The sequence below is a fragment of the Lissotriton vulgaris genome, chromosome 10 (assembly GCF_964263255.1).
Source record: "Lissotriton vulgaris chromosome 10, aLisVul1.2, whole genome shotgun sequence".
NCBI lineage: Eukaryota > Metazoa > Chordata > Amphibia > Caudata > Salamandridae > Lissotriton > Lissotriton vulgaris.
The window spans coordinates 123175543-123199491 of record NC_141698.1 but is presented as its reverse complement, the minus strand read 5'-3'; the positions used below and the strand labels follow the sequence as shown (position 1 = coordinate 123199491).

The 23949-nt window shown below is 45.2% G+C and overlaps 1 protein-coding gene across 1 annotated transcript in view; it reads right to left on the bottom strand.

The window, feature by feature from the left end:
• The window catches only part of RADIL (Rap associating with DIL domain), a 346241-nt gene that overhangs the window by 13322 nt on the left and 308970 nt on the right, over nt 1-23949 (bottom strand). The window contains exons 12-13 of the mRNA XM_086940689.1: nt 23330-23469; nt 18416-18555 (exon numbers count right to left, since the gene is read on the bottom strand). Coding sequence (XP_086796815.1) covers nt 18416-18555; nt 23330-23469 — 280 coding nt within the window. The remainder of the gene's footprint in view (nt 1-18415; nt 18556-23329; nt 23470-23949) is intronic.

Below are 23949 nucleotides of genomic sequence, written 5' to 3'. Positions count from 1 at the left end.
TGTATGTATATACCTATATATTGCTGTTCTCGAGATGAGCAAATTAAAAAAAAAAATGCAGTGTTATTTACAACCTGTACAAAGTTTATATTGGCCAACTTTTTCCAATGGACAAAAAAAAAATCAAATTTAAATCCAGAAATAGTCATTATAAAAAAAATAGTGCCAAGACAACTTTTGACAAACTTTCCTTAAAGGATGAGTGAGAAGAAATGGGGAAAATGTAGCCTTACATGCTGAGCTGTGAAAGGTAGATGAACCAGCCGTTCCTCCGTGAAGGAATAGAATACCACTGGTATCACATCATGCCCTGTCAGCAGCAGTTGAGACAATTCTTTTTTTCTGTCTTCTGTTGATACAATCCTGATGCACTAAGCTCAACCATTTTAACGTTTTTCCTTCTAGGAAGCCCTTCCAATTCTCTGAGAAACACCTTCACTCCATTTCTTTAGGGACAAAGAGTACATTTTTTTTCTGTTTAGTGACTGAAACATATTTTTTCCTTAACAAAATATCTACCTGTTGAGGAAGAAAGGGCAAACATACCCTCACTGTCCATTTTGTGCCCCTCCCCACTTCCACACCTCCAGACTTCTGCAGATTTTGTCAAACAACGACCAGGAGGACTTTGAAGAACAAGGAAAATAATCTTACTACATGAACTGCAGAAAGACAAGCATAGGTGTGAAGAAGCAGCACCCTGAAAATCTGAGGGAGGTGGGGAGAGTGCTTTCTCTAGCACAACATCTTCCATTGTTTTCGGGGACCCCTCACGATGGAGATCCAGGAAAAGATACCAAAAGGAACAACACAAATGTACCAGTTCAATATTGAGACCCATGACTGCGAAGGTAGTATGAGTGGCAACGTGCTCGCCGTTGACAGCTATTTTGATTAAGTAGGTAGTAGATTGAGTGAACATGGGCCACAGATCTTCAGGATGCCCACTTTTACTTATTCATCATACAGAAACAATGGTTTCTGGTGGGGTGTGTGCACTATTAATACAGAGTCCTCCCTTTTGATCTGAAGTCATCTCTACAAACACGTGTAACATGCACGGAGGTCGTTGCTAAATACCTCAGGAAGATGAAAATGTTTGTGCATCTCATGTTGGATGACTGACTAATAAAAAGTGCTAGGGTAATCAGAAGGGGGAGGAGGAATACATGTCCATTTATTTCCCCAGGTAAGTATCAAGGTTAATCAAGTGAAAAAATGGACACTTGTGACAATTCTAGACCATTGGTTAGAAAAACTATGGTACCCTCAAAAGACCCAATGTGTACAGGTGTTGCGGTATATATCGTTCATCCGCCCCTACATTGTGGTTTGTCGGCAGTTATCATCGGATACCATAGAAAGTGTGGGTGCCTGCCTCATCCAGAGGCTCCTCTGGTCTAGGTTGCAGTGTCCAGAGATGAAAAAAGGAAGAAACCAGTGCAAAAAAAGGTAAAAAACTGTTAAAAATAAGGTCAACACCAGCAATGATTTTAATGAAATGGTGGAGATCTTATATTAAAACAAGTGGGTACTTGTCCTAGATCGAGTTATTGGATCTAGAAGTGCGAATTTTCAAAGAATGTCGACATGTTTCAGCCCCCTTCGGCTCGACGGAGTCTATGGGGCTTTCGTCAGGACAGAAGGACAAACAAACATAGAGAATCTACTCACACTTTTTGTGTGGGGTTCAATGGAAGTAGTGAGGGTCAACTTAGCCACTCAAGTCTTATAAACCTGTAAAAGACAATACACACAAATATGTTGTGCAGGAGTGATATACATTCTCACAATGTTTCAAAAGTGGAGGTAGGCACAGTAGTAAGCATTAGTCTAGACTACTACATCGATGCATGTTTAGCGATAATAGCGCGTTAATTCTAAACAGTGGAGTGTCACCTGGTAGGGTAGAGGAAAGAGGGAGGCAAAAGTGAGCAAGAAGGTTCTGTGTTGTAATTACAGACAGCAGGGTGTGATACTAAAATAGCTGTGGTGTATCAGCATCATGTATTGAATAATCAAGCATATGACCTAGGTAGTTCCAGTCACTCGTTCAGAATCTCGATACTAAAACAATTTAATCCCAATGTCCCACAAGGGGTTAGTTACTCCGCGTTCCCCTCCACATACGCGAATCCTCTTTTAAGAATCTCAATATAATTACTTTTACTCGTCCTCCCTGAATAATAGACATTGGGATTAAATTGTTTTAGTATCGAGATTCTGAACGAGTGACTGGAACTACCTAGGTCATATGCTTGATTATTCAATACATGATGCTGATACACCACAGCTATTTTAGTATCACACCCTGCTGTCTGTAATTACAACACAGAACCGTCTTGCTCACTTTTGCCTCCCTCTTTCCTCTACCCTACCAGGTGACACTCCACTGTTTAGAATTAACGCGCTATTATCGCTAAACATGCATCGATGTAGTAGTCTAGACTAATGCTTACTACTGTGCCTACCTCCACTTTTGAAACATTGTGAGAATGTATATCACTCCTGCACAACATATTTGTGTGTATTGTCTTTTACAGGTTTATAAGACTTGAGTGGCTAAAGTTGACCCTCACTACTTCCATTGAACCCCACACAAAAAGTGTGAGTAGATTCTCTATGTTTGTTTGTCCTTCTGTCCTGACGAAAGCCCCATAGACTCCGTCGAGCCGAAGGGGGCTGAAACATGTCGACATTCTTTGAAAATTCGCACTTCTAGATCCAATAACTCGATCTAGGACAAGTACCCACTTGTTTTAATATAAGATCTCCACCATTTCAATAAAATCATTGCTGGTGTTGACCTTATTTTTAACAGTTTTTTACCTTTTTTTGCACTGGTTTCTTCCTTTTTTCATCTCTGGACACTGCAACCTAGACCAGAGGAGCCTCTGGATGAGGCAGGCACCCACACTTTCTATGGTATCCGATGATAACTGCCGACAAACCACAATGTAGGGGCGGATGAACGATATATACCGCAACACCTGTACACATTGGGTCTTTTGAGGGTACCATAGTTTTTCTAACCAATGGTCTAGAATTGTCACAAATGTCCATTTTTTCACTTGATTAACCTTAATAAAAGTGCTAACATCTGAGATGCAAGAGTCCCTTCAACATAGCAGTCCCTGTCCTTTAGCACTTGGGTCTCAGAATAAGTCACTCCAAGTCTACCATAGTCCCAGTGCAGTTCATCCGTTAATTTAGGGTGACACACATGTGGCAAGAGTGTATCCTTTGAACAAGAAACTGGCTTTTATTTGACTTACGTTTCAGAACCTTAAAAATAAGCCATCTGATTGTGCACCAACTTTCAGTACTTTTGGGCTCAATGGCATCCCATGTTTTCCGGTTATCAAACACCCTTTTAGAGATGAGACCCTTACAACAGTGTCTAGAAGATCATTATGGCCAGCTCACAGCCAGCTGAGGAAAGAAGCTGAATTTTCAGGCTGCAATCAACACCCAAAACTCATTCAGGCCTGACCATTCAAGCCTGCCTACTGAAGAAGTAAATGTTGTTTCTTTACATTGTGGACACTACAGCAGATGAGAAGAGCCCTTCTGGTTCTTTGTGAAAGTAGAATTCTATTTTGTTTTAAACACATGAACAATGAATTTGAATTTTTCAGGGAAAGGGCAGCTAGAACAGCATTATTTATCGAGAAACAATGTATTTTAATTCATGATGGTTGCTGGTAGACCATGTTTTACTGACGGATTGCTGCGGGTGATTTTTCTTCAGTTATTAGATAGGTTGTTGTAACTGTGTCCATTTTGAGAAATGTTCCCACTTACTCCTCTCAATGGCCCTTTTAATTGTGAAATAGAATTGGATATTGAATGTTGGGGAATAACTGTATGTTAATGCCATTTTATGAAACTGTACCTCCAAGGTATTATTTAACCCCTTCGAGGCGGATGACGAGCTCAGCTCGTCATGAGTGTAACCTGCCGTGCGCTCATGACGAGCTGAGCTCGTCATGAACCGCGGGGTTTTTAAAACTTCAGCGCGCAGCGGGAAAACCCGCCGCGCGCATGCGGTTAATGACTCAAGACGGGAGAATGCATGTTTGGGTATGCTGTAACGGTCCAAGGTGGCCTCAGACATTCATTAGTGGGGGACTATCTACTCAAGAGGATCCGGAAATGTGGTAAACTGGTTTGGCATTGCATTAAAGAGTACCAGCTCTCAGCTAACCCAGCGCATGAGAGACATATGCACTACAAAAGACAGCTGACTTATTACCACCAAGAGCTCAGAAGTTTTCAATGACTTAGGCCATGGCTATTCCTTTGTTGCACACTGGAGGAATGTTTAACTAATAGCAGCAAAGCAAAACAGTGGAGGATAAGAAATGCTAAAGTTGATTTACTACTACTTTCTTGAGAATATTTCCTTACAAAGGGGAGTTTGGGGTGGGATGGGTAATTTTGAAGTTCACTATGAAAATGGAGACAGCTGAAATTTTTTGAATATTTCTGGCTCCCAGGACCTCTTGCTGGAAGTGAAAGGATTCAACATTTTTTTTTATGTTTCAATACGTTTTTATAGAAAATTGTTACTTGAATTTAAAACGAACAGCAAACCAACATTTACCTATGCCCCTTCCCCAGCCCCACCAACAAGCAGTGTCACCAGGGCATCCCAATTGCTTTAGTTTAGCATTTTCAGTCCTCTAAGTGGTATAACACTGGGGCAATCCTGCAATTCCCCACCGTCCTCAAGATGACTTTAGTCCTTTAATATTTCTAGGGCCACAGATATCTTCAGCAAGTCATCGCCCTATGGTCCTTTACAGGTAGTCCAGAAGACAGTTTTAGCTCAACGAATTAGTATGTTCCACGCTTGAAGTGGTATAGATGATATGTTATATTCCCGAAACATAGCACACTATGGACCCGATGTAGGTAATTCTAAATTACCACTGCTAAAATACCGAATCATACCGATTCGGTATTTAAGAAGTGGTAATTTAGAAGGGGGGAAATGTAGGTATTTCAGAATCGGTAAATACCGAATCGTTAAGATTCGGTATTTACCGATTCTGTAAATACCGAATCGGTAAAGCCCATTGATTCCTATGGTCATTGCAGCCCATAGGAATCAATGGTCATTACCGAATCGGTGTTTACCGATTCGGTAAATACCGATTTTTGCAAGGGTGCAGGGGGTGTCACTTTGACACCCTCTAGCACCCTGAATTCAGGCACGTGTGCCATGTGGCACACAGACATGCCCTAAGGGCATGTCTGTGTGTCACATGGCACTGGTGTGCATGCACACATGTGCATGCACACCTGTATTCGGTATTTTACCACCCAATAGGATTGGGTGGTAAAATACCGATTCTTAAAGCCCTGTGGCACTCTGACATGTGCCAGCTACATCTGCATTTGCAGAATCGGTATTTTACCGAGTCTGTATTTAACGATTCGGTAATTTTACCGAATCGGTAAATACAGAATCGGTAAAATACCGATTCTGTAGATGCATGCCCTACATCTGGAAACCTTAATACCGGTCGGAAACGGCTGAATTCGGCCGTTTCCGACCGGTATTAGGGCACCTACATCGGGCCCTATGGAATGATAATCTAGGATATGAGAAATTGGGGGACCCAATCTAGACAGAAAGACTGTTTAGAAGACAATAATAACAACTTGCTTCCATCTTCTTCTGCTCCCAGGTACTTGGGGTTAGTCATCCCAGTAGCACACTGGTGGGGTCAGGGTGCAGTTGAATGAATTTAGAGACTTAAAATCTTTCTATGTGCTCCCAGCACTTCCTTTTGAAAGGCTTGTGCATTGACATGCTCCCATAGAATGTGTGACAGAGTGGCTTCTGACCATAACCCCTCCAGCGCAAGACCTGGATATTGCATGTAGACAGCTCGGAGTATATTGCCAATGAAGCAAGATCTTGCTTGCTGGCTCTTACCCTTGGGTGTGATTTTACCCCTTTAATTTTTGCAGAACTCAATGCCCCAATGATTCTCTAAAATGGACATTCCCAATTGCCTGTTTCAGAACTGCAAGCCAATAGGCATCTTATAGTGTATGAGAACATCCTCTGGTGATAAGCAACACAAACGAGCCCAGCGCCCCATGTCTCACTAATCAACGGTGTTGCAGAGTGCTGGGGGGCGCATGGGAATACAGATTGTGCGTAGATGCATTTTCAGGATTGGCTATGCAACTCCCATATCCATTAAGTTCGTAAGCAATGGTCTGAAAGCAAAACGCTGCAAAATGAGCCCTACGACCAAGAAGAAGTGAGAAAGGGAAGAAAGGTAAGGGAGAGGAGAGGCGATATAAGACCTGTTGCCAATGCAGTTTTACATTCATGAGCTTTGAGGGAGGTGTTATCTTAAACTGTTAGGCCTGTGAATTCATGTATGTCCGTGTCAGGAATACACATCGCCTCTCGTCTATGGACTTGGGGAAATCGTGGGCACAGAGGAAGTGCTGGGTAAGTAAATCAAAGTGTATATCAATTTCTGGATTGTCCGCCTCAAGGATTCTTGACCCTGGTTTGGTGAATATGCTATTGTCAGTGAAATCGGTCCCCCCTAAGTAGTCCGGTTAACAGTAACCACCTTCTCTGCGTGCCTAAGACGGACCCTTGAAGTCTTGAAATGATAACCCAGAATGTGGGCAAGCAATATATATTAATCTCCTTTGTTTTAACCAAAGAGAAGAATTGTAAGGGGAATGCTCCTCAACCCAGCCCCCCTGGTGTCCCAGGCCAGGACAGGGATCTGGTGAAAAAAGATATCCTCTTTCAGATGCCCAAGGGCTGGGCGTACTTATTGTGGGTATTTAACCTTTATGTTGAGGGAAATATACGTCAATTTCCTATCCATTTGGGTAACCCAAGTTAAGCTAATGTATGACAGCCCCTCCCACATCAAGGCTCAGATGAGGGTCCATAGTGTCCGGACATCAAGAAGACCCACATCCCTAGAACGTGGCGACAGCCCCCGACCAAGTTCCAGACAGACTACACCCCATAACTTGAAGAAAACCCTTAAATATCACATCTCACTTGAATGGTAAGCCCTTCTGGGGGAACCCAGATCCACAAAATGAGCATCCACTAACCATTTCCCCTATACCTCCATCACCTAACTTGACGTGGGCATAGGGGAAAAGCAGACATCCCCCACCCGGGTCACAGCAACCATTCACTGCTATCCTGGGAGTGCCTGGCAGCTCAGCGTTTCTCAATGCCAATAAGTGGTCTGCTGCTCGAAGCTGATCAGGGACGGCGGTCTCTTTATCTATGTCTACTGCAGTCTGCTTAACCCCCTTTCATTTTGAGACCTTTCTCTATTTCTCGCTCTCTGGGTACCAGTCGCTCCTTAGGAGACTTTTCATCATCTTATCACCCAGACACCTAATTAGAGCTCTTTTCTGCAAGATGATGGCCAATGCATCTTCGAATAGGAGTATGGTGTAGCCCTTACAGGTGATCCCATCTTTTTTATTGCTGCTGATATAATCCAGCTTTCTGTTGAAAGTGGTGATGTCTATTGGTCTGAGGCGCAATGTGTCACTGTTTGATGGGTTGTGTTGAGTTCAATGTCTTTTCTCTCATCTGACTGGAGCAGTAACCTGTAAAACCTATGGATGTATCCCTCAATGTCGTTTTGTTCAGCTCAGAGCAACCCTCGTATTCTAACATTGTAGTACCCGGAGCAGTTCTTCAAATCTTACTCAAGTCGCTGGCAAATTACGTTTTCTTCTTTCAAGACAATGAAATCATGTCCCAAGAACTCTAAATTTTCTGTATGGGTATCCTCAGAGTCCTCCAGGGAAGATACATCTTCACCAAGGACTTTTACATCTTTTTTTACTTTTGATGTTCATGTTCAGCTTATTCCTTAAGTAGCAGGATTCCACCTCATACCTTTAAAATAATTTCTCCATGAACATCTTTGTCATAGGGGAATAACCTTAATTCAGTGCTTGAGATTAATAGGGGGAATCTCGTTGTTCCCCTACTTTGTATACCTGCTTTCTCTGAAGACCATTTTCCTCTGCTAGAGGATATGACTAATGATCATCATGGGACTGAGGACAAGCAAGCGACCAAAGCAACCACACCAGGAATCTCAGACTGAACTGCCTGCATGTTTGCTTTTGTTTGACCACTCAGGCCCTGGGCATTGCCTTGAGGATCGCCACAAATTCTTCATCCATCTGCTGAAGGGAGGTCGATGACCGTGATGCAATGGTCACTATTGCTTCTGCAGGGTCAGGCATGTCTATGAGTCTTAAAGGAGGTTCTGCTCTGGAGTCAAGCCTGCACCCTTTACTGAGGGTATCCACTTGTTCCACGTGGAGGTTATAAGACTTTCACTCTGTATCTCAGAATTTGGCCTGTACTAGGCTAATCTTCCTTAAAGGTTAACCTTCTCTTGGACCCTGACTAGTCCATTGGCCGACACACTCTACCTTGGCATCTCAAATCAGCTCACGCAAAAACTCCTGACCATCCAAAACACTGCCACCTGACTCAATCTGGACACCCCTAGAAGCGCCCAGATCCCTCCCTATGTCACTGAACTACACTGGCTACCCATCTAGAAATGCTGCAAATTCAAACTGCTCGTAAACGCCTACTGAGCCCTCCACAACACAGGACCAGCTTACCTCAACGATCGACTCCAACTCTACCAACCTACCCTCAAGACAACTATACGCCACCTCTCTCTCATGAAGCACACACATCCGCAGAAGCAAGACAGGAAGGCACGCCTTCTACTTCATAGTCGCCGAAAACTGGAACAAACTTCCCCAGCACATGAGAACTGTCACACCACTTCTCAACTTCCAGAAGAAGCTGAAGATCTGGCTGTTCAACTAGGAGGACCTCCGCCCCAATAGTCCTGCTCAAGCTCCTAGATACCCTCATGAGTGAAGCTGCACCATGCAAATCCACATAACATATCATTGTCCAGCTTCTCTTGGGCCAATGTACTGCGCAGGGCCACTCACACCAAGGTTTGCCTATCGAATGGGGTTTGCCTATCGAATGATGCTAATGATGGGGATTGCAAACAAAACAGGTGATGGAACGAATGTGGATCAATGTCACGCATTCAACCCAGTCAAAAGATCTGGGCCCAAATCCATCGTTTTTTTGCACTCCACACCACCCTGGGTTAGACAATGGCGATATGCAAATCAGCTCTGACCCTGTGCCCCATGGGAACAGTCCAGTCCGAACTACAAAAGCCATGTCCTTCCCAGAACGGAATCAAGCATCCGAGGACCGGACCGGTTTCGAGGTAACACCTCTCATCAGCCCGGCTAGCTTGACTCCAGTGGTGTGGAGTGCCTGGGACCCACGTCTGAGCATCCCCAGCACACTTATGGCGGCAATTGCAAACAAAACAGGTGATGGAACGAATGTGGATCAATGTCACGCATTCAACCCAGTCAAAAGATCTGGGCCCAAATCCATCGTTTTTTTGCACTCCACACCACCCTGGGTTAGACAATGGCGATATGCAAATCAGCTCTGACCCTGTGCCCCATGGGAACAGTCCAGTCCGAACTACAAAAGCCATGTCCTTCCCAGAACGGAATCAAGCATCCGAGGACCGGACCGGTTTCGAGGTAACACCTCTCATCAGCCCGGCTAGCTTGACTCCAGTGGTGTGGAGTGCCTGGGACCCACGTCTGAGCATCCCCAGCACACTTATGGCGGCAATTGCAAACAAAACAGGTGATGGAACGAATGTGGATCAATGTCACGCATTCAACCCAGTCAAAAGATCTGGGCCCAAATCCATCGTTTTTTTGCACTCCACACCACCCTGGGTTAGACAATGGCGATATGCAAATCAGCTCTGACCCTGTGCCCCATGGGAACAGTCCAGTCCGAACTACAAAAGCCATGTCCTTCCCAGAACGGAATCAAGCATCCGAGGACCGGACCGGTTTCGAGGTAACACCTCTCATCAGCCCGGCTAGCTTGACTCCAGTGGTGTGGAGTGCCTGGGACCCACGTCTGAGCATCCCCAGCACACTTATGGCGGCAATTGCAAACAAAACAGGTGATGGAACGAATGTGGATCAATGTCACGCATTCAACCCAGTCAAAAGATCTGGGCCCAAATCCATCGTTTTTTTGCACTCCACACCACCCTGGGTTAGACAATGGCGATATGCAAATCAGCTCTGACCCTGTGCCCCATGGGAACAGTCCAGTCCGAACTACAAAAGCCATGTCCTTCCCAGAACGGAATCAAGCATCCGAGGACCGGACCGGTTTCGAGGTAACACCTCTCATCAGCCCGGCTAGCTTGACTCCAGTGGTGTGGAGTGCCTGGGACCCACGTCTGAGCATCCCCAGCACACTTATGGCGGCAATTGCAAACAAAACAGGTGATGGAACGAATGTGGATCAATGTCACGCATTCAACCCAGTCAAAAGATCTGGGCCCAAATCCATCGTTTTTTTGCACTCCACACCACCCTGGGTTAGACAATGGCGATATGCAAATCAGCTCTGACCCTGTGCCCCATGGGAACAGTCCAGTCCGAACTACAAAAGCCATGTCCTTCCCAGAACGGAATCAAGCATCCGAGGACCGGACCGGTTTCGAGGTAACACCTCTCATCAGCCCGGCTAGCTTGACTCCAGTGGTGTGGAGTGCCTGGGACCCACGTCTGAGCATCCCCAGCACACTTATGGCGGCAATTGCAAACAAAACAGGTGATGGAACGAATGTGGATCAATGTCACGCATTCAACCCAGTCAAAAGATCTGGGCCCAAATCCATCGTTTTTTTGCACTCCACACCACCCTGGGTTAGACAATGGCGATATGCAAATCAGCTCTGACCCTGTGCCCCATGGGAACAGTCCAGTCCGAACTACAAAAGCCATGTCCTTCCCAGAACGGAATCAAGCATCCGAGGACCGGACCGGTTTCGAGGTAACACCTCTCATCAGCCCGGCTAGCTTGACTCCAGTGGTGTGGAGTGCCTGGGACCCACGTCTGAGCATCCCCAGCACACTTATGGCGGCAATTGCAAACAAAACAGGTGATGGAACGAATGTGGATCAATGTCACGCATTCAACCCAGTCAAAAGATCTGGGCCCAAATCCATCGTTTTTTTGCACTCCACACCACCCTGGGTTAGACAATGGCGATATGCAAATCAGCTCTGACCCTGTGCCCCATGGGAACAGTCCAGTCCGAACTACAAAAGCCATGTCCTTCCCAGAACGGAATCAAGCATCCGAGGACCGGACCGGTTTCGAGGTAACACCTCTCATCAGCCCGGCTAGCTTGACTCCAGTGGTGTGGAGTGCCTGGGACCCACGTCTGAGCATCCCCAGCACACTTATGGCGGCAATTGCAAACAAAACAGGTGATGGAACGAATGTGGATCAATGTCACGCATTCAACCCAGTCAAAAGATCTGGGCCCAAATCCATCGTTTTTTTGCACTCCACACCACCCTGGGTTAGACAATGGCGATATGCAAATCAGCTCTGACCCTGTGCCCCATGGGAACAGTCCAGTCCGAACTACAAAAGCCATGTCCTTCCCAGAACGGAATCAAGCAACCGAGGACCGGACCGGTTTCGAGGTAACACCTCTCATCAGCCCGGCTAGCTTGACTCCAGTGGTGTGGAGTGCCTGGGACCCACGTCTGAGCATCCCCAGCACACTTATGGCGGCAATTGCAAACAAAACAGGTGATGGAACGAATGTGGATCAATGTCACGCATTCAACCCAGTCAAAAGATCTGGGCCCAAATCCATCGTTTTTTTGGGGTGAATGTGTGACATTGATCCACATTCTGTCCATCACCTGTTTTTACTGGGGTGAATGTGTGACATTGATCCACATTCTGTCCATCACCTGTTTTTACTGGGGTGAATGTGTGACATTGATCCACATTCTGTCCATCACCTGTTTTGTTTGCAATTGCCGCCATAAGTGCGCTGGGGATGCTCAGACGTGGGTCCCAGGCACTCCACACCACTGGAGTCAAGCTAGCCGGGCTGATGAGAGGTGTTACCTCGAAACCGGTCCGGTCCTCGGATGCTTGATTCCGTTCTGGGAAGGACATGGCTTTTGTAGTTCGGACTGGACTGTTCCCATGGGGCACAGGGTCAGAGCTGATTTGCATATCGCCATTGTCTAACCCAGGGTGGTGTGGAGTGCAAAAAAACGATGGATTTGGGCCCAGATCTTTGTACTGGGGTGAATGTGTGACATTGATCCACATTCTGTCCATCACCTGTTTTGTTTGCAATTGCCGCCATAAGTGCGCTGGGGATGCTCAGACGTGGGTCCCAGGCACTCCACACCACTGGAGTCAAGCTAGCCGGGCTGATGAGAGGTGTTACCTCGAAACCGGTCCGGTCCTCGGATGCTTGATTCCGTTCTGGGAAGGACATGGCTTTTGTAGTTCGGACTGGACTGTTCCCATGGGGCACAGGGTCAGAGCTGATTTGCATATCGCCATTGTCTAACCCAGGGTGGTGTGGAGTGCAAAAAAACGATGGATTTGGGCCCAGATCTTTGTACTGGGGTGAATGTGTGACATTGATCCACATTCTGTCCATCACCTGTTTTGTTTGCAATTGCCGCCATAAGTGCGCTGGGGATGCTCAGACGTGGGTCCCAGGCACTCCACACCACTGGAGTCAAGCTAGCCGGGCTGATGAGAGGTGTTACCTCGAAACCGGTCCGGTCCTCGGATGCTTGATTCCGTTCTGGGAAGGACATGGCTTTTGTAGTTCGGACTGGACTGTTCCCATGGGGCACAGGGTCAGAGCTGATTTGCATATCGCCATTGTCTAACCCAGGGTGGTGTGGAGTGCAAAAAAACGATGGATTTGGGCCCAGATCTTTGTACTGGGGTGAATGTGTGACATTGATCCACATTCTGTCCATCACCTGTTTTGTTTGCAATTGCCGCCATAAGTGCGCTGGGGATGCTCAGACGTGGGTCCCAGGCACTCCACACCACTGGAGTCAAGCTAGCCGGGCTGATGAGAGGTGTTACCTCGAAACCGGTCCGGTCCTCGGATGCTTGATTCCGTTCTGGGAAGGACATGGCTTTTGTAGTTCGGACTGGACTGTTCCCATGGGGCACAGGGTCAGAGCTGATTTGCATATCGCCATTGTCTAACCCAGGGTGGTGTGGAGTGCAAAAAAACGATGGATTTGGGCCCAGATCTTTGTACTGGGGTGAATGTGTGACATTGATCCACATTCTGTCCATCACCTGTTTTGTTTGCAATTGCCGCCATAAGTGCGCTGGGGATGCTCAGACGTGGGTCCCAGGCACTCCACACCACTGGAGTCAAGCTAGCCGGGCTGATGAGAGGTGTTACCTCGAAACCGGTCCGGTCCTCGGATGCTTGATTCCGTTCTGGGAAGGACATGGCTTTTGTAGTTCGGACTGGACTGTTCCCATGGGGCACAGGGTCAGAGCTGATTTGCATATCGCCATTGTCTAACCCAGGGTGGTGTGGAGTGCAAAAAAACGATGGATTTGGGCCCAGATCTTTGTACTGGGGTGAATGTGTGACATTGATCCACATTCTGTCCATCACCTGTTTTGTTTGCAAATGATGGGGATGTCATTCTCGCATTTACTAACATATGCTGTAAGATAAACGGTAGGCTCTCTGTGATCAGCAAGACCAAGACAAAACCTCTTAAAAGATGGTTTGATCACAGTTGTTCCCTAGCACATTCTGTGCTGCTTAATGCTCTTAAATCCGACCCAAAGGATCGCGACCTTATTAGGACTAGCAGGGCCTTATACAAAAAAGCCATTGCAGCCAGAAAGAAAGAGCTTAAAGACGAAGCTTGGGCGCAACTTACAGACCCAGCCATAATAAAAAATAGTGGGGAGTTCTGGAGAATTGTTAATCAACCCCTTCTTACAGGTGAGGATAACTCCCCCCTGGAAACAAATATCCCAGATCAGGACTGGATCCAACACTTTAGAGACATATACTCAGGCCAGTCTTTAGCCGAGAATAGCGCTTTTGAAGAGTCTACCACTATATTGGGTAACCACTTGCACTTTGAAGTTGAGGAGATTCTAGTCGCCATTAATCGCACTTTGATAAAAAAGGCACCGGGACCGGATGGTGTTCCGGCTGATGCCTTTAAATGCTTCCCCAACTTCTGGTCAAGACTGCTTTGCAGGGTTTTTAACGCCTTAAATCGTGATAATATTCCTGAGTCTTGGAAAACCTCAACTATTATCCCGGTTTTTAAAAAAGGCAATAGGCAGGACCCTGCATGCTATAGGCCCATTTCATTGATAGACTCCTCTGTTAAGATTCTAGGGAGAGTGCTATTAGCGAAACTGAATGAATGGGCCACTGAGAACAACATCTTGAGCAACGTGCAATACGGGTTTAGACCCAAGAGAAGCACCCTGGACCAGTGCCTCAATCTTCATCTATTGATTGAAAAATACACCAGAGCCAAGGATGGGTCCATGTACTTAGGGTTCATGGACCTCTCCTCCGCATTCGATATGGTCAATAGATCCAAGCTCTGGGGTAAACTGGTCGAGATGGGTCTGGACAGACCAATAGTCAACTTACTGTCCGACCTCCATTCTGGCCTGTCTGCTAAAGTTAGAGTCTCCACGGATGGAAGATGTACTGAAGTGTTTGCTTCTGAAAGGGGAGTCCGTCAGGGATGCATCTTGGCACCTTTATTGTTCACGTTGTATGTGAATGCCTTAGAGCCCGCCCTAAGTGGGGTTACAAGCGACATTCCACGTGCAGGGGAACAGGGTATACCAGTTCTCCTGTACGCGGATGACGCGGTGCTACTGGCTCGAACAGGAGTAGGGCTACAACGGCTGTTGGATGCTTTCGAATCCTTCATGGGTTCTTTAGACCTGAAAATTAATGCAAAAAAATCCCAGGTCATGCTTATGGGTCGGGCCTCAAGGAAATCCTTCCATAAAACTTTTTTCTGTGGAAGGGAAAAACTTGTTCGGGTTACTTCTTTCCCTTACCTGGGGATCACCTTTGACGAGAAAGGTAGTTGGGGCCCTCATGTAAAAAGCAGAGTAGCTACACTGGCCAGAACTTCCGCTGCCCTTCATGGCTTTTCAAAAAGACTGGGGGGCAGGCCTTTTGAAGCTATTAGCAAAATATACAAAGCTAAATGTATTTCTGTAGCTTCATACGGGAGCTCCCTTTGGGGGTATAAAAGAATTGATCCCATTCAGACCGCGGAAAACAGATTCTTTAGATCAGTTTTGGGCGTCCAGCAGTCAACCCCTTCTTATACTGTCCACCAGGAGTTAGGAGAAGGCTTCATTAGCGATTTGGTTAGAATAGCTCCATTAATCGCATGGCTCAAGTTGTGGCTCAATCCTGAAATTCCCCTTAACCATTCCATAATAAGGGACTGTCTGACCCTAGACAATGTACACAGGATTGGATGGTTAAAGTACATCAAGGACAGTTTTTGTAGGCTGGGGAGGCCTGAATTATACACAGCCACTGACTCCATAACATCCAATGACGTTGTTCTCACTAAGGCCGCTATGAAGGAGCTTCTTTCCCTGGAGAGGGAGGAAGTCGAGCTAAAGAAACCCTGTGTTAGGGCCAGCCTCCTGTTGGCTATACCTAGTGGTCCTGACAACTACCTCAATGTGGTGACTAATCCTTATCATAGGTTCATTTTAACCCGTTTTAGACTTAACCTGATTCATTTTAACTTGGGTTTTTATTCCGAGTGGAGTACCCCTGAAAAGGCCCCTTGTGATCTTTTTTCAGAACAGAGCACAATGCACTTTATAATGTTCTGTAGCTATTATAATGATGCCCGGAGGTTGTTTCTCGTTCCTATACTTAAGGAAGCGGGATTTATTCTGGTTCGACCTGCTCTTATCCACCTACAAATGTTGCAAACCCCCAGGATCATGTTTTTTGTGGCGAATTTCCTGGTAAGAGCAATAAGAAGCAGGAATACCAGACTTAAGAGTACAGACTTGTTTATTAATTAGTCTGGCTGTTGGCAACCTCAGGTTGACGAATATTAGATCACAGTGGGTCAGGGCTTGTAGTTACCTTAGTAGAATATTCATGCGGGGATCATCCCTTGGAATATTGCACTTGATTATGCACTTTAGTATTAATGCACTTTAGCACTACGTAACCATAAAGTTTCAACGATTTGTAATATGGTACATTGATTTTTATCTGAAATGTTCTTTTTAAATGTTTTAACTGTTTTTAACTGTTTTTACGCATGCTATTTGTTGTCTGTGTTTTTTATGCCATTGTCTTTGTATGATATTAAGTTATCGCAATAAAGAACTTTGACTGACTGACTGAGGTACCTCATCCAGCTTTGCTTCAGTATGGAGAGTGCCCAGTGTTGGATACCTCTGTCACATTCAGGGAGTCTCCCACAATGCTGTATGGGGCTTCTACTCAGGCTGGGGTCTTGAGGGCATTGCTACTGAAAATTGCTGACATAGGAGCATCAGTGACAAAACTTTTGTGCATGCCGCACTTTATTTAAGAAGGAGTGCCCTCTCAATGCTGCACCCACTGTGGCAGATGGTTGCATCTTCTCTGTTCTCAGAACCTCTGTGTATCCCCTTAGAGATGACCGTCTCCAAGGAGAGACAGTCTAGATATTGGGAGTTACCTTGTGCTTCTGGTAAGACCTCTGCATCGATCACGCCATGTTGGAACCGAAGCTCATGACAGGAGCTCTCCAGGTCTTCAAGACATCTAGCGCATGTCTCTTCAGCGTTACACAAATTGCACAGTGGCCACCAACTTAAGGTCACAGCTCATGTTTAGGGCCCCCAGGTCTCTGCAGCCCAAATTGCTGCTCCAAGGGCATCTGCCTTGCTGGTTATGCTCCCCTGTAACTCATTGCTCATGTTGGTCCGTAAGGCCTACAGGTGACAAGTCTCAACAGTTGACTGTGGTCTGTTGCCGTGGAAGCCGTCATGGTAGGACCAGATACGTCCTACCTCTCTGGAATGGTTGTTAGTGTCTGAGTTCCACTGAGCAGACAATCAAGATTTCAGTTTTCAATTTTGTTGAAACCTAGACTGCCTGTTATAGTCACATATTTGATGGGTTGTGTCACTGGTCAGCCATGTGTTAACTGGGGGACGAGTAGGCCTGCGCGTTGTTCACAGAGATTTATTTTGCGGAAGTCTGCGAAGTGCCAGAAAAACTCAGCAACGCTCCCTGTTAGGTCAGACTGATTTTTAGCGTCGGGAGTTTGTGCTATGCAGTAAAATCAGCGCAAAAAGCACTGCGTGCCTCGCCAGAGGACGCTGCTGCTTTCGGCCGCTCGAGTAGACACTCTACTCGGGTGGCAGCTTCCTCAACGCGAATGGCAGATTTCTCAATGTGAGCCTTCGTGACCTGCTGTAACTGCCCCTGATGAGAAATCTTGCCGGGAGGTCTAGCGCATGATTTTTTTTTTTTGCAAGTGCACACCAATTTACCATTGATGAGCAGCTCGTGAGAAAAACTCCACTCCACGTTACCTCACTGAATTTCAGGACTCTCTTCTCGGAGTGGGCAAAACTCCCGGAACTCTGGCGGAGGAGCAGAATTATTTACCCACCCCCTAGTGGGGAGTTTTCCCTGGCTTATGGGCTAGGTGCTTTCATTGATCTAGAGGTCAGTGGAAAATGAGCATGTATTTTAAGGATTACATGTTGAAGGTGATCGTATTTTATTCTTTCATCACAACACTATTTTTGGGGTGTCAATACAATTCTACCCGAAAGAGTGATCCTGATTCCAAATGACAAATCTTTTTCATTTTGGTGCATATGTGGGTTAATTATGTTGAATATTATGGAAAATCAGTAGCTTCGTTTAATTTATCCATATTGAACTTTATAATTTGACATCATAAACAAATGAGAAACCAAGCAGTATTTTATTAGATAGTTTATCATAATCACAGTCAGGACCTCACTGGGACATTTCCGGTCTGAGGAAGGTGTCTAAATCCTTTCATTCAATATCTATGTTTTGTAATCTTGTAACTACAGATCTGCAATTTGGACTGTCGTATTGCTTCCATTTCATAAAATGAGTTGACCCTGATAGGTAATGCAAGGGGCTGTGTACCACTATTATGCTGTGTTTAATGTCATAGGTTGGCTGGACACTAAAATGAACAGATTGTAGTGTTGCCTGGTCACTTAAAATCAATAGAAAAATGTGGTTCCATTCATATAACATATCAGTATCGTCCAATGATTGGACGACACTGCCCAGAACTGGATACGCTGGTTCTACATCACCTAAACATCTGGCAACAACAATGGGGTGTGAAAGGGACATGGCCACCACAGTGCAGGTTTAAATTAAATGCATGCCCAGGGTATCAATCACCGCGTTACCTCTTGTAATCGGATCCAATGAGGCTGGCCCCATTGACAGCAAGGATTCGGTCTCCAACGGAGAGTCGCCCATCTGAGGATGCCGGGCTATCGGCGATCAACGTTCTGATGTAAATGCCAGGAGTGTTCAGGGTTGTGTGCTGTAGAAGACAACCACAAAGCATAAGAACAGTCAGACAGGAGCACCACAGCTTAAACGCATGCACATCTGAAATCAAGCAGAAGTCTAGTATTAGGCATATGAGATCACACTTTAATGCCCTTAAATCTTTGACAAAATGCATAGACCGTTGTCAACAAGGAGAGAAAGTGCCACAAATGCTTTACACCATGCCTGGTGAGTTGTATAGTATGGTAAAGTCCATACTGTAGACTGTTGTCCTGGAGACTACTTTCACATGTCAGAACATAGAATTTAATATTACCGCCAGCACACCCGGATAGGATGTAATTAGTATTTCTCCCCACTGCAGTGAACACATTCCTGAAATGCCAGTGCTTGATGCTGGTAGTATAGCATCCATGATATACCTTTGGATCTGCTTTTCACACATTCTTCTTTCCCTTAAGCAGAAGAGGTGTAGGCAAATATTGACAGACCTTCCAACTTGAGTGGGAAACAGTGACGTAAGCGCAAATCTGAAGAACACAATGTCTAAGAATGTGTTTAATTTTATTTATGCATGTTTGACATCGTTTATTTACAAGGGAGAAAGAAACCCAGCCAGTATTTTATTAAAAAGTTGATTGTAGTTGACGACAGGACCTCACGGGACATTTCTGGTTTGGTGGAGATGTATAACTCATTTAATTCCATATCTAGGTGCGTCATCTTTTAATCAAAGATTTATAATAATAACTTTCTTGTTGCTTCCGTAAAAAAAAAATAGCTGACATTTCTATACTCTATCAATAAATTAGGCTATCTCTTATTATCAAGTTGTGAGTGCAGCCACATTCTAGTGTGGACACTGAAAAGATGGCAACAAGAGATCAACTTTCGGCAACACGCAGTTGATACCATGTATTGCCCATCCCTTGTTTACTCTCCTGGGGGCATATTATCAAGGCCAATATCGCTGCGTTAGCGGCACTTTCGTGCCGCTAATGTGGACATTTTTTATCGTCTATTTACAAGCTTGCGCTAACCAGTGTTAGTGCTAATTTCCGCTAGTTAGCTGCCAGTTTTTTATCGCCCTGCATGCCATCGATAATGACATGCAAAGTAGGCGTTCCGGAGCTAAACATGGAAATAGTCGCTAACAGGGCTTCGCCATATTAACAAGCCTGCAGCAGACCCGCGAAGCGACATGAAAAATCACGCTATGCACCTCTTATCGCAGGTATTTGACTTCTGCTAAATTTCTGACTTAGCCATATGTATTATGGGAGGTGGATTGCATGGTTAAGGCCACAGGGCCGTATTAGTGAGTTTATGCTTTATCTCACAAAATTATCGCTGGATTTGCAGCGCTGTTGGGGGTTTTCGCCGCCATCGCTGGATTTCATATCGCCAAGGTGCTTAGCGTAGTTAATAGCGCACTAACACGGCGATGCAATCCGCCGATATAAAATATCGCGCTAAGTGAGCTTTGAGATATTTATCGCAGTTTGTTGATGATATGCCTCTAAGTCCCTTCTACCTCCCGATCCCATCTCCTGTTTCCTGCTCAACCTCTGCAAATCCCTACAGTTGACGCCTCCCAATAACAAGACTTTGACAAAGGTTACATTCTGCAAACTGGAAAGAGACAAAGGACTGAGACTAATGGCAACACCATAAAGGTATGCTTTCTGTACTCCTCATTTGTGGGATAAGATTGGCTAGTGAATAGCACTAGGTGAGTGAAAAGTATTGTGCACGAACCCCTGATAATGATATCTTATTGGCGTTGACGCTTAACTAAAGAAACCAACCTTATTTTGCCTGTGTAGTATTCCCCAACTGTAGACAACAGTCCGCGTCTGTGGCCAGCATGTAAAACTGCACTGTCAAACGTTAGTCCCCATGGGCTTGTGCCATGACTGATATTTCGGGCTATCCAAGTGCATACATTTGCATACAATGAATTTAAATAAAAATAATTTGCAAAGTCAGCGGCTCTCCTGAACATCTGGTATGGCACCACCCCTCTTGAGACATCACAACTGCAAAAAGATACATCATCTCCTGTTCATGTCATCTGATATTGCGCAAGACAAAGGGGCGCTTTTTGTGTGCCCTAGATATTGAATGCCTCCTGAGTTTTAGGAAAAGTACCATACATCTTCATTTTTCACTGGACAAGTATGGGCTAGAAAAACCTGGCAAAATTTGAATTGAAAGTCGAAAACGTGCAGTAATCTGGAGATGACATAATATACCCCATTCTGGCACTCAAAATGATGCTGTAATATCCCACCTGGTAAAATCCACAGCAGGCAATATCAGTATTTAACACGTGCGATATTGCTGCTTCGCGCGGGGGGGGGTGCGCTCGTCATGAGCTACAGTGCTCCTGTGCTCATGATGGGATGTATGACATTACAGCGCATGCTTTTACCACGCATGCTTTTACAACGCAAGTATTACAACGAAAACCTTTACAACGCATAGCGCTTTGGGGTGCTGGATACTGAATAGTTTAATTTACTATTCCAACTCCAGTCCCCGTGGATACTAGGGAAGGTGTTGGATAGTAAATTAAATCTATTCCCTATCCTAGAGCGTCCCCCAGCGCAATGCGTTGTAATGGTTTATCACGTTTGAATACCTTACATGCCTACCCAAGTTTTGTTTGTTCGTGAAAATCAAAGGTGCCTTTGATAGAGGTTCTGTTGCATTGATATGCATGCACCAGTGTGAAATAGCATGCTGTGTGCATTGTTTTGACTTTGTGTAACCATTACCGGACTCTACAACCGATATTTGGTGACAATACTGATGTCTTCTTTGTTTATTGCACCTTTTCGAACCTGAAGAAAGCAGGTGCGAATGCATACTTTTCCAGCAGGGGGACAGGCAATGTAGGCCTGTTTTGAACATTATTGCATGTTGTATGTGTGTCTATGTTATGTCTATATTATGTCATGCCGGCTCTGGTGGCTTAGTGGACTAATTCGTCCACTGCATGGTCCTGTGATTGACCTCAGGGTCACAGGTTCAAATCCCGACAGGTCCATAAAATGAGTACCATTAACCTCTTAGCTGCGCTGAACGTTCAGCACCCAGTGCTGAACGTTCGAATAACGAGCGCTGGCCCGTCGGCCAACGGTCGTGCGCAGCACTGGCAAGATAGTGCTTGGGACGACCGTTGGCCGACGGCAGCGCTTAAGGGGTTGAGTTGGGTAACAATAAACATTTGTTATTCAGCACCAAGATACCCTTCTGGGTAAATGTGCACTTTACAAATACTTGTTATGTTACAACATAAAACTGCTGACTGACCTGACAGAATAGAATGGGCAGCAGCAATTCTGCTTTGAGAAACGTGGGACATTAAGTAAGAGTAGTCTCGATTAAAGCCTGGGTACTTTTGTAAGTCTCTTTGGAAGAAATGAAACATGTTGACACATTGCTAGGGTGCAGAGGTAGTAGCCCCCGCCCTCTAAGAACACCAGACAAATAGGTTTTAACCAAACGTGTGGCACCTGAAATTAAGGGAAACTGACGTGTCCATTAGGTATTTTTAATCTTTCAATTCCCCTTTAAAACTAAGAATAATATTCTAAGTGCTTCCTGGGATATGGCTGAGTCCACTCTGGTTTTTAGGGACCAGGGTGCGACCCGATGATGAAGCATGGCACCAGTAGGGGGTGTAAGGGTCCATAAAACAACCATAAATGCTTCTCTTGAGGGCAGGATGACAAAGTGATATTGGAACCCGGAAGAAGGGGTGGTAGGATATCAATATGTAAAGTAAATTCTAGATAGGGAGACAGTATGCTGCGGTTCCCATTAAAGATTTCAGGGGCATATTAACAACAGCCAGCGATAATTATCGCTGGCCGTGCTTAGTGATAATTATATTATCGTACGCTATCTCTGGAATTTATCGCCCTGGTAGTGCGTTATTAACGACGCGTTACTCCAGGGCTATAAAAATTCCAGAGATAGCGAGGTTATCGCCCTTTTGCAGGGAACATCGCTGGTTTTCCAGCAATGTTCCCTGCAAAATGGCGATAACCTTGCAATCAGCATAATCCACCCCCAATGTTAGGGATGGCTAAGTCAGGATTTTAGCAGCCGTTACATTTTGGCGAAAACTGCCATTTTTGCCAAAATCTAACGTGTGCTAAAATCATGTGGGCTGCCTTGTAAATATTGCGATGTAAACATCAGCGATATTTGCAAGGTCGTCCTTCCCGGGTACGCCCAGTAACGCCCACTTTGCATCTCTTTGGAGATGCAAAGAGAGGCGTTGGGGAAAAAGGGTGCTAACATGCGATTTTGCATGTTAGCACGCTCTTGTAAATAGGGCATTGGTTTTATCTCCGCTTTTTTGGCTTTGTACGCCAAAAAAGCGGAGATAAAGCCCTTGTAAATATACCCCTCAGTCTTCCCTTTTTCACACATGAGTGTGGATGTTGGGGAAGCGAATATTATGTCTCCATCTTTTGCAATCCACCCTTTGAAACATAAAAGCTCTGCTGTGAGCAACGCCATATCAAAGAGTATGGTCAGTTTACCGACCTGAATTGCTTGTGTCTGGTCTGATTGAGTATCTTTTATGCTGTGTTGTGTATACCTTCTTATGGCGCCAGGACGCCCCTTTGCTGGGGCAGCTGTGCGCGGTACAAAAACAGTTAACATATCATAACATAACATAACATAACATAGATAACCTAAGATGGCTGATCACTCGGCATAAAAAGTAATTCAGAAAAGCTACTTCTTACTAAACAAGAATGTGTGTGGTTATCAAATCTACTCACCAAACCATCTATAAGTCCCATGCCGAGTCCGATAGGCCCCTTTTCCAACTCCACCACAAAAACGTAACAGAAGTCTTCCGTGTCTGAGCTAAGGCTGGAAGAAGCCGGGGTAGGGTAATCGAAGGGTATAGGTGAGTTCCCTGAGGGCGAAAAGCAGGTGTTTAAAGAAAGAAGAATTACAAACTTATACTTTAAATATTTCCTCTGGTCTTCAGGGCTCATGATTGTACCCACATGTGCTAAATATATAATGTCAAAATGTCTTCCGGGTAAAAGATTTTACTCCATGGTCCAGAGAGTGACTGCCTCCATTTAGATTACCCCAAATCAACCACTAATAGCCCCCACCCATACAGCACCCTTAGTATATCATCCTTATAACCTTCTAAAATGTTGGGGCATATTAGCAAGAAGCTCGTTACAATTATCGCTGTTTTAGGGGCAGGAAACTGCCGGTAAAACGGCGATAACGGGCTTGCTAATATGCGTTATAGAATTCCAATAGAAGCCCAGGTTACATGTCCTGCACATCTAACTTGGGCTTTATTGAAATTCTATAACGCATATTAGCAAGCCCATTATCGACGTTTTAGCGGCAGTTTCCTGCGTCTAAAATGGCG